Source organism: Telopea speciosissima, chromosome 2 (assembly GCF_018873765.1).
Source record: "Telopea speciosissima isolate NSW1024214 ecotype Mountain lineage chromosome 2, Tspe_v1, whole genome shotgun sequence".
Taxonomy (NCBI): domain Eukaryota; kingdom Viridiplantae; phylum Streptophyta; class Magnoliopsida; order Proteales; family Proteaceae; genus Telopea; species Telopea speciosissima.
Window position 1 is genome coordinate 50,330,079 of NC_057917.1, and position 10,872 is coordinate 50,340,950.

General features: G+C 38.2%; 1 protein-coding gene across 1 annotated transcript; it reads right to left on the reverse strand.

Annotated features, from left to right (window-relative positions):
• Positions 1-2,066: 2,066 nt before the first annotated feature.
• On the reverse strand, positions 2,067-4,744 carry LOC122650821 (probable carboxylesterase 15). The gene is made up of 2 exons (XM_043844197.1): positions 4,086-4,744; positions 2,067-2,384 (listed from the first exon to the last, which is right to left on the reverse strand). The coding sequence occupies exons 1-2, from the start codon at positions 4,742-4,744 to the stop codon at positions 2,075-2,077; spliced, it is 969 nt and encodes a 322-aa protein (XP_043700132.1). The 3' UTR covers positions 2,067-2,074.
• Between the last annotated feature and the right edge of the window lie 6,128 nt (positions 4,745-10,872).

Here is a 10,872-nt window from a genome sequence, read left to right on the forward strand (position 1 = left end):
ATTTTTCAACTTTTAGGCAAGGCGAATCAAAGGATTAAACTCTCTACTCAATGGTTGATAAAAATATGCAAAGGTATTGATTCAATCTGTTTAAATTTTTGGAATGGTGGAGCTAAAAGTAATCTAATTGTGTGGAACAAAATTTGTATCCCCAAGTCATGTGGGGGTATAGGACTGAGGAAGGCAGAGACCCAAAATAAATTTCTCATTCTAAAATTAGGATGGAGACTTCTCAATAACCCTAATGATGTATGGGCACAAGTTCTGAAATCAAAATACTTTTCAAACTCCTCTATTTTTCACCCTTGAGTTTTGATAAAAAGAGGATCATGGTCTGAGAATAGCATTGCCCAAATGCTACCAACTCTTAAAGGAATGGTTTTTAGACAAGTGGGAAATGCTCAACTCACTTTCTTTTGGTCTGCTCCTTGGATCAAATCCATTCTAGGCCATAGTCTAACTTTTGTAGGCCAGAGTAACTATACGGATGAACTTGTTTGCAAGTCCTTTACTAATTCTAGTCTTCTTTCCCCCTCTTTGTCGAACATTTTGGCCACTGCTTTTGCTTCGGCTTGCTCTAATATAACTTTTCTAAATAATTCAAACTCTTGAAAATGTTCAGTTTCCAAAACTAGAGGATTAGCTACTAAATGTGCTGCTCTTTATATTCTTGAGTCTTTTAAACCTTTACACACTAAAAATTCTTTTTGGTGGTGGTTTCTTTGGAAACTTCCTGTTCATCCTAAATTTAAACTCTTTTTTGGCGTGTCTTAAATGCAAGAATACTTACTGTTAAGGAGACCATTTCAAAATGAGCCCCAATTGATCCTCGTTGTGTCTTTTGTGGCTCTAGTAGTGAATCAATGTCACATCTTTTCATTTCTTGTGATTGGACCAAGCACATTTGGGCATCAGGACCGTTAGGTTTGCGAACGGAACGTATCGCATATCCCAACTTTATTCAGATGTGTGAATCATTTCTACAATGATAATCTTAATGATAAAGCCATGGCCAAATGGTTTTTTCAGTTTTCATCATAACTTGCTGTTTTATTTGGCATCATAGGAACAAGGTCTTATATTTGGTAGGCAAACCTGATCCGATGTGGATCATTCATATTAGCAACAAATGGCCTAGTGCTCTTAGCATTATCCCCCCTTACTTTAATTTTGATGTCCCTTCTTTATCATATTCTAATTCATATCTAACATTTGTTTGCTTAAATAATTTAATGTTATTTCATTACCCTATCCTTATATGCATAGGAACAACCGGTTCCTATATAAACAGATCTGGATGGGTCTTTCCATTTTGCTGTAGGGAGAATTTAAAACCTTAGTTACAGGTTTTATGGAAACTAACAATCTCATGGAATCAGAACTTTTTGGTATCAACCACGGTTTGGATTTTTCTACAAGAGAAGGTTATCCCATCAAGGAGGTTTGGTGCAGCAACAAGACAATTATGGAGATGATACAGAACCCAACATCATATGTCCGATATTTTATCCTCTATTTTTTTCTCAGAGCCAATATGTTTTCTAATACAGTTATGTTTCATCTCATACCAGATGGGTCTATTATGAAACTTTTTGCTATCATGATAAATTATGTTTGTATGAATCAGGAGCCATTATTGCTCTCAAACAATATTGTAGTAATTGCTCTCAAACAATATTGTACAAACTCTTCTTTCTTTAGCTTAATATATTTGTTACCCATCAAAAAAAAAAAAAAAACAACATCAAAGCCTTAAAACATGGGCAAACAAAACAAGAACAGGAACAAAAGGTAATGCAACCCAAAGGAAGCATTAATATAAGAAGTTCATTGGTAACACGGAGACTCCCAAAGATTCCATAATCCAAAGCAGCTTCAAGATTAATTTTCCCACCTTGTGACTAATATCTAAACAGAATGATAAACATTAGAGGACATATAAAATATGGTTTTACTAGATCCCCATTATTGGAACAAGAAAGGGAAATTTTAAAGAGCACAGACACTTTTTTTGGCAATAAATATGATGACACTAGTGAAATAGGTGTACGTGTGCAGCAAGTGCAACTCAGCTCTAGTTGTTGGAGCTTTCAGTGATGAATCTTTTGATGTCTTCCATCATCTTCTTTGATGCTTCAGAGTCGGGATTCTTTATATGGAATGCATGATCCACTCCCTCGAATTCGACATACTCTATTTGCTTTCCCCACTCTTTCAATCTTCTTGCGTATTCTTCAACCCTGGTCTTTAGTATATCATAGCTACCAGATATCGCCAGGATAGGATCAAGAGCCACAGTTTCAAGGCTTGGACTAGCAGGTCCAAATGGGTTTGCCAATGGATGATCTCTCGTCTCTCCAACCGGTAGTGATAGCTTCCAACATCTGTCGAATATCATCGATCTCATGTTATATATATATATATATATATATATATAGTTCAAAACCAAGGTTTTATCATATAACAGCATTTTCTATGACATTTTTTTGCTAGAGATAGGCAATGAATAAATTAAGAAGAAAAAAGATACAACTATTTAACGTCTGGGCATACCCAGACGAATACAAAAAACACAACGCAGGGACATAAGAGCAAGCCCTACCAAACAAACCAAGAAAGGGAAAATAGCTCCCCACTACCCAAACCTATATCTAGCTCTACCTAGAGCATCCTGAAATAGGAAAACATTTACAAAATCTGGAAAAACAGACACCACTAGAAAGGAAGCCCCACTCCTAGTTGCCAATTTTGCTAAGTAGTCCACAATCGGATTTGCTTCCCTAAAACAATGCGAATTTTTCCGTTGGATGCACTAAAGATAGGATTGAAGACCCATCCAATATATATGATATATATCATGATGTTTTCTTCAAAATGTTTCTCAGTTTTGGATACAATTTGATTTAAATACTATAAGGGAAGAGTTCTGTGTGGGGGACTGTGCAGGGGAGATTGCACACATAAACATCTACAGGATAGGCATTTACACCATTGGGGGGTGTCACTTTGCACCCCCTCTATGTCTAGATGCAGGGTCCGCACTCCTATCTTTGAAATCTGGCACCACATATGTGGGTTTTGACCATTTAGCAAAAACGAGAATGGCAGAAAATCGGAGTCTTGCGGTACGGGTTAAAACAATAAAAAATAGCAAATGGACGGTCAAATAAAACAGTAAAAAAAATAGAGAATGATAAAAAGTGAAAAACGAACGGTATTGATTTTAAACATTTATATTTCAAAAAAAACAGAACAAAAAAAACCGCACTATTCTCATATAAATTGAGGAATTTTTATTTTAAACACATGCTTGTAATTTCTGTATCCATGCATTGACCTTGAGTTGAAGGTGATATCATGAAAAATGTAGCCCTTCGAGTCATCTCTATGTCGGCGAAAGAATCAGGCCGATCAGAGTTCGTGAACGAGAGATATGGTCAGTTAAGCCCAAGGTCTTAAAAAATGCCAAAAAAAAAAAAAAAAAGGGGGGAACGTGTTTTAAGCGCGTTTAAAATTGTAATGCTTGCCGTTTTCCATGTTTTCCTGTAAAAGTGTTTAAAATGGTTAAAACTAGAAACGCTTATAAAACGGAGTTTTAAACGCGTTTTTACTAACATAGGTTAGTTTTGACCCTAAATAAATAGATCAATATGGGTTCGATCATCCGGCATGACAGTTTTCTTTTACCATGGGTTAAGGAAAAGTATACTCATCTAAGATCATTATTATTCTACTTTCTATCTTATAAAATCGATAATACCCTTCCAATTATTCTTGATATACACACATCCCAGATTCCTAGGATACCCAAACCCATGGACAAAAAACGATTCTTCATTCACCATAAGTGAAGGAAAACTGCCACCTATTATTATATGCCCAAAACATGGGAACCCAAGCCCTTCCAATGCACAGTCGAGTTAGAACTTAAACCTTGGTGCGTTGCGAGCAACCCTGCCATTGGATGCCTCACTGGGCACTCACCGGACGGGGTTGCTCGCAGGGAAGGAGCCGAATCCAATGTATAACACTATAAGAAGGTAAAGGTGGTGGTGATTCATGGTTGGAGCTTCTTAGAAAAATACCTGTCAGAAATGTCCATGTTCCAAGGATTCCCTTCCTGTCCTTCCAACTCTGACTTCACCCGTTCAGTTCCGCCAAAGTAGGGACCCAAAAGCACATAACCTCGCACTCGAACGGGAGAAAGATCGGGCGACCCGGCTCCGAGTCCAACGGCGAGATGATGAGCGAGGTTGCCCCCAGACGAGTCTCCCACGATAAAAACTCGGTCAAAATCGGCAACATCAGTGAACCAAGTGTCGGGATTATCGGAAAGAGCCTTAGCTTGGAGCCACTTAACCGCTGCAAATCCATCTTCGATTGCCGCTGGAAGACGATTCTCAGGTCCCATACGATAATCAATTGAGACAACGATGGCTTGAAGCTCAGATGCAAGACTGTAACTGTATTTATGACGGCCTGGCGAAGCGCGAGAGTCGACACAGTAACCACCTCCACGGATGTAGTAGCAGATTGGGAGCTTTGTGTTTGTGATAACAGAAGAGGGCTTGTAGAGACGGAGTTGGATACCATGAATTGGGTCGAAAGTAACGTCTTTCCAGACTGCTGAGCCATCTTCTTGGACGCCCACGTTGAGGTTTTGCGGATCAGTGCGGACTATAGAGCCGTCACTGTAGACTTGGACCTCTCCAAATAGATCATCTAGCACATAGGGAGCCGCCATCTTCTCTATGAGTGTGTGTGTGTGTGTGTGATGTGCTTGAATTTTAACAACGAGAGAGTGAGAATATATAGTAAGGTGATGTAGGCTAAATGGGGTTGTTTTTTATTTTTTTCAGATTTAAGTAGATGGCAATATGATTCTTGTGGTAGGAATTTTTATTTATTTATTTTTTTAAAAATTTATTTGTGGTAGAAGTGGAAGGATATTATACAGTTTTGCTATTTATTATAAATAAATACGGCAAGAGATCTTTACTTGGTGGCATGGTCTCTTTACAAGCGTTTGAGCCAATAAGGGTGCATGCATGGATATCTATTTGGGGACAGAGACGTCATTTCACGGTACCCTGTGAGAGGGGATAGGAAACACCACCATGTAGAGATCTTTTTCCCATAAATATATAATTAAGTGAGGCTGTTTTATAAAGATTATATAAGCCCATCTGTCATGATTGCTTAATTACCTTTTTAGGCAGTTTTCGTGTGGATTTTATTTTTGGTGTTTGGTTTTAATTGGTCCATTAGGAGTCTTAAGATCATTAGTGATAAGCTGCGTCGGGCTCCTCTACTGCCGATATTATCATGGGTGTCCCAGACATAGCAAGGCAGTGAAAAGACCACCTTATCCTTGCCGGAGCGGGGGTAAGGCAGTTTTTTCTGCCTTGCAGTCTGTGGGGCAGGGTGCACAGAAGTAGGGGCAGCTCGGAAGTACGTAAAGGATCCAGATCTGTGATAAGCTTAAGCATGATATGGTACATAAGATCCTAAATCTCCAATCACTCTAGATATTATCATAATTTAACTCATTATTTTTATACTAATCTGTATGCCTACTTGATTCTATTTGAAATTAGTCACTGTTCATTCCCTTCATGAAGAAGGGCAGAAAATTAGTCACTATTCATTTTGTTTTTTAGCATGATGATATGGTGCATGGAAAGAAGCATGCATTATTAATGGCATGGAAAGGAACTTATATTGTCTGCAGTTTTGTAATGTAAATTAATCTATAACAACGACAGTGCTCAATTCATCACGAGACAGAACCCACTTCCCCTTTTACTTTATTTTTGTGATAATTATTACATTATATACATAATTTTTCTATTAAAAGAGAAACTACAGGAAAGAGAAGAGGTCACAACTAGAGATTGAAATAGACAATAATTAATATGAGATGATCCGTTCATTATGTTTAATTTTATAGGCTAAACATATATCCAATGCTTTCTATGCATGTATCATGTTATGCATGCTCCCTATCCCCCTAAAACATGGATGTCATTTCTAGATTTTAATGCATAAAATGAGAAAAATAAAAAATAAATGTTCACATGCTGTCTCTATGGTTTGTAATCATATAACACACTATTTAGCATGCATTTGCATAAGTGAATTTTTTTTTATCATTTTAAATGCATTTATTTAATATATCTCATGTTTTCCATAAATAGAGTAGATTTGCAACATAAAATGATCATGACATGTCTAAAAAAAAGCAAGACCTTAACAGGTTAATTAACACCATTGCAGAAAGGAGGGACTGATTTTGCTGATCCTAAGGAAATGAAAACAAAACAGTAGACCTGTTAAGAGAAAGGAATGGGATGATTGATCTGCCTTGAAAAATATCATAAGATCGTCAACGAACATCAAATGGGAAAAGAAAGGGCTTGCAATGAGGCATCAATTAGATCTTATTTTCAAGAGCGAGATTCCTCAACATAACTGATAGAGGGTCCATAATCAGGGTGAACAAATAAGGCGATAAAGGATCACCTTGCCTGATTCCTTTACCTCCACGCATGTACCTAGGCGGACTACCATTCACAAGCACAAAAAATATAGCAGACACCAAGCACGCTTTAACCCATCCGATAAATCGGGTGGGGGGGGGGAACCCCATGTAAGACATGACATCATATAAATAAGGTCGGAGTACGGAGTCCTATGCTTAATGAATATCAATCTTCAAACCACAAAGGGGTTTCACTGTTTCTTCTCAAAAGCTCTCACAACATTGTGGCAAATTAGGATATTCTCTAGAATAGATCTACCCTAATGAAGACCGATTAAGAATGAAAAACTAAGATTACTACCACACTTTGAATGCGGGTTAGCAATGATCTTAGATATGAACTTATTAATTAAGTTGCATAAAGCAATAGGTCTAAAGTTACTCAATACCGAAGACTGAGAAGACTTGGGAATAAGGCAAATAATTGTGGTTGTTAGATCACATACACTACGATCCAAATAAACTAGGGTTTGGATCATACCTGAATGTGTACAGAAACGCAGCGAAAGAAGGATCAAACGCCAAGCTTATGGTTACGAGCACAAGAACGAATCTCCACGATCACGACAGGCTTCTCCACAGAGAAGTCCACACCACAAATCCCGTTGAAGAGATGGAATCCCAAAGAGAACACAAACACTGGAGAGAGGGAGAATTTGGTTTCAAAGATCTCTTGGTCTTAGGGTTACAGGCTTTCTATATAAAGCCAAAACCCTAAGGCCCCTGCCCCTTTTAGATTCCCACTGGGAATCAATCTAAGAAGGGGGAAGAGACCCAACCACTTAAGTGGTTGGTTCTTTCCATGCGCACCAGGGTCGGGTCGGGTCCGACCTACCCCTTGTGGGCGGCTTGGACTGGGCCTGGCCTGTGTTCTATTACATCTCCCACTCGCCCACATGGGGCGCAATAGTTTAACTATGCATCCAAGTCTCTCTCAATTGTGTAACTCTTCATACAGGAAATGGGACGTGCGACTTATCGAGATAAAACAGGGTTGGAGTACTATATCAAGCTTCCATCTAACCAATATAGTATATCACTCACAAACAATCTCGAAATACCCCAAACGATCCAATTACACTAGATCTAGCACTTTTGACTCCTCATGATGAGCAGTGTTAACCCTTTGTATGCTACGTACTCATGACTACGTTGATCACAAATATGACAAGTCGTCCGGGTAATGAGTCATAAAACAAACATGTAATGTCAGATGGTTTCCCCGAAGCCCCTCATGTCAATCCAATTATCTCCAACAGCTTTCCCAATCGTTTCCCGCTGAACCGCATCATCCATGATCCTAAGGAGAATGTCAAAGTAGCGTCATTAGATGTCCTCTTCATGACATTATCTCAAGTGAAAAGGTTAATGTGGGATTAAGATAATCCACATGACTCACACAGTTCTGAAGTAGGGATCCATTCAGTCACTCTCACAATCGGTCAGTATAAGTACATGTAGTATGATATGCAAGCCATAGGGTAACTCCCACTAAGGTGGGCATGTCACTCGCCATAAATAAATGCCATACAGATCTTAGTCTAGCCGCTACTCCAAGCGCCTAACCTGAGTTTCTAGCACAGTCGACCGCATGGTTTCTGCCTAGAACCTCACATTTGGCTTTCAACAGGCTACTTAGAAGTGTGGTATCTTCCAAGTTGGACCAAGTAAAGGTCTCATCTTAGCTCTAACTAAGGCACCATTGAGCACACATGCTCATAGGCTCATCTCGCTCGCTACGCTCAAGCGCCGAGGTAAATCACTCATGTGAGTGGGTCGATTCAATGCCTGGTAACATCTTTACAAACAATGAATGAATACTCGATCACAAGATTACTCTGTTAGGGAAGCATACATGGCCCCATACCCTCCAAGTCATCTCCATGATGACATAGGTGTTTTGACGATAACAAATAAGACCATCCTTGGACTAATGCTTGTGTTCTAAGTGTTTTAGAGTCAAAGCATAGCACCAAGTGAGGGGGAGTGTATACAACTTTACAAGACCTTACTCAACAAGATTGAAGCTTGAAAGTCAAACTTTGGAAGCTAAAACAGTTGAAATTTGCTTCCTTGAAGTTTGAAGATTGAAGATATTGTAATTTATACATATGTAATTTGTAAGTCACATTTGATGTAATGCACACGCACACGCATGCATCCATCTAAAATGACCTTAGGTGGTTAATTAACCCCTTAAATATATGACTAAATGAGTTTAAAATTCCTAAGCCAAACCCTAATGGAATTGGACTAATTTCTACTGAAATTGCCCAATTCGACATACCGGTTCCAGATCCGGCATACCGGATTAATGAGAAATCTCAGGAAAAAGGAACTAGTAGCTTAGTTAAGCAAGCTGGATCAGGATCCAGCATACCAGATCATTACTGGACCTTTATGAATTGACCGTTATTCCTGTGTTTTAAATGGAAGTTAAGTGATCCAGCATACTGGATTCCCATCCAGCATACTGGATTGTTTATAGACTGAGAATCCAATCCTTAATTGGATTCCTAATTAATTCTAGCTTCTGTAGCTATAAATACCCAATTGTTTTAGGCTTTAAACACATCAATTAACATCATTGAATCACAATTAAGAGCCTCCAAGAACAAGTCGCTCCCAAGTGAGATTACAAACAATCAATTCAAGGAAGATTAATCTCACCTTGCTCTCTTCATTTGCATTAGCATTCAAGCTGCACTGTTTGAAAGGTAGCACTTATTCTCACTAAGGTTTGAGGTAATACTAAACCCCATAGTGTTTATTTTCACTTTACATTAGTGTTTTGAGTCTTCTTGCTCGGAATCAAGAGAAGGTTGAGTCCTCTTGCTCATTATCTCAAGAGTAGCTTTTGAGTCCTCTAGGAGTGGACGTAGGCAAGTGTTGGCCGAACCACTATAAATCTTTGTGTCTCTCTTCTTATATTTATCTTTATTGCTTATCTTTACATTTGTTATTTTGTGTTAATTTCTGCATATATTTTTTAATCTTCAAACCTTCACCTATTCACCCCCCCTCTAGGTGAGTTCACATTTGGTATCAGAGCGAGAGCTCAAGACCGTGATTTTTTAATCCAACTAAGAGTTTTAAGACTATGGGAACCTCTGCTAATCATAAGTTTGAAGATTACAATATTATCCGACCTCCCTTCTTTGAAGAAGAAGGATTCTCCTATTGGAAGAATCGTTTCAAGAACTTCGTGTGTGCTAACAACATTAACGCATGAAAAGTTATTGAAAATTGACCAAATACCATAGACAAGCCAAAAGAAGAGTGGACCCTAGCTGAAAAAGCTAAAATACAACTCAACTATGTAGCTATAAGCAATCTTCAATATGCCATAGGAGAAAATGAGTACAATAGAACATGCATGTGTGACTCCGCTAAGGAGATGTTTGATAAGCTTATAGTGACCTATGAAGGTACTTCTGAAGTTAAGTAATCTATGATTGATATGTTAGTAAATGAGTATGAGCTTTTTAAAATGAAAAATGGTGAAGATATATATGCTATGTTTACTCGATTTACTAACATTGTGAATAAGCTGAAAGGTTTAGGAAAGACTTATTCCAATGGTGAGAATGTTCGAAAGATTTTGAGATCCCTCTCAAAGGAATGGAGACCCAAGACTACAGCAATATGGGAATCAAATGACATCGACAAGCTAAGCTTGGATGAACTGTTGGGATCACTCCAAACTCATGAGATGGAGATCAAACAAGACACCAAGGAAGATGAGCCTAAGGAATCAATGAAGAAAGTTGTTGCATTCAAAACTTATGACATCAGCGACGATGATGAAGAACTTACGAATGATGAAATTGTCTATATGTCGAAGAAATTCTCAAGATTCCTGAAGAACAAGGGCAAAATCTCATTTAATAAGAGAAGGTTTTCCAAAGACCAAAAAGGTAAGAACATTTCTAAGGATAACACTGACACTTCTTCAAAAGATATTGTGTGTTATGAATGTAGAAAACCTGGACATTTTAGAGGAGATTGCCCTAAAATGAAGAAATACAAGAAGGCCTACAAAATTGAACACGCCTTTGATTCAAGTGATGAAGAAAAAGATAATGAAGAATCACAAGAAGAAGAGGAACAAACAAATCTTGCTTTAATGGCTACTAAAGATGAAGAAACCCCAGATGAGGTAACCCCCACTTCTCCTTCTCATAAAGATAAGGATTTTTTAGAATTGGAAGAAGCTTTCGAAGACTTATATCAAAGCAGCATAGAATTAGCTACCACTAAGAAAAATCTCCTAAAGGAGATAAACACCCTCAAAGACCAAAACACAACTCTAACTTCTCAAGTGAATATCT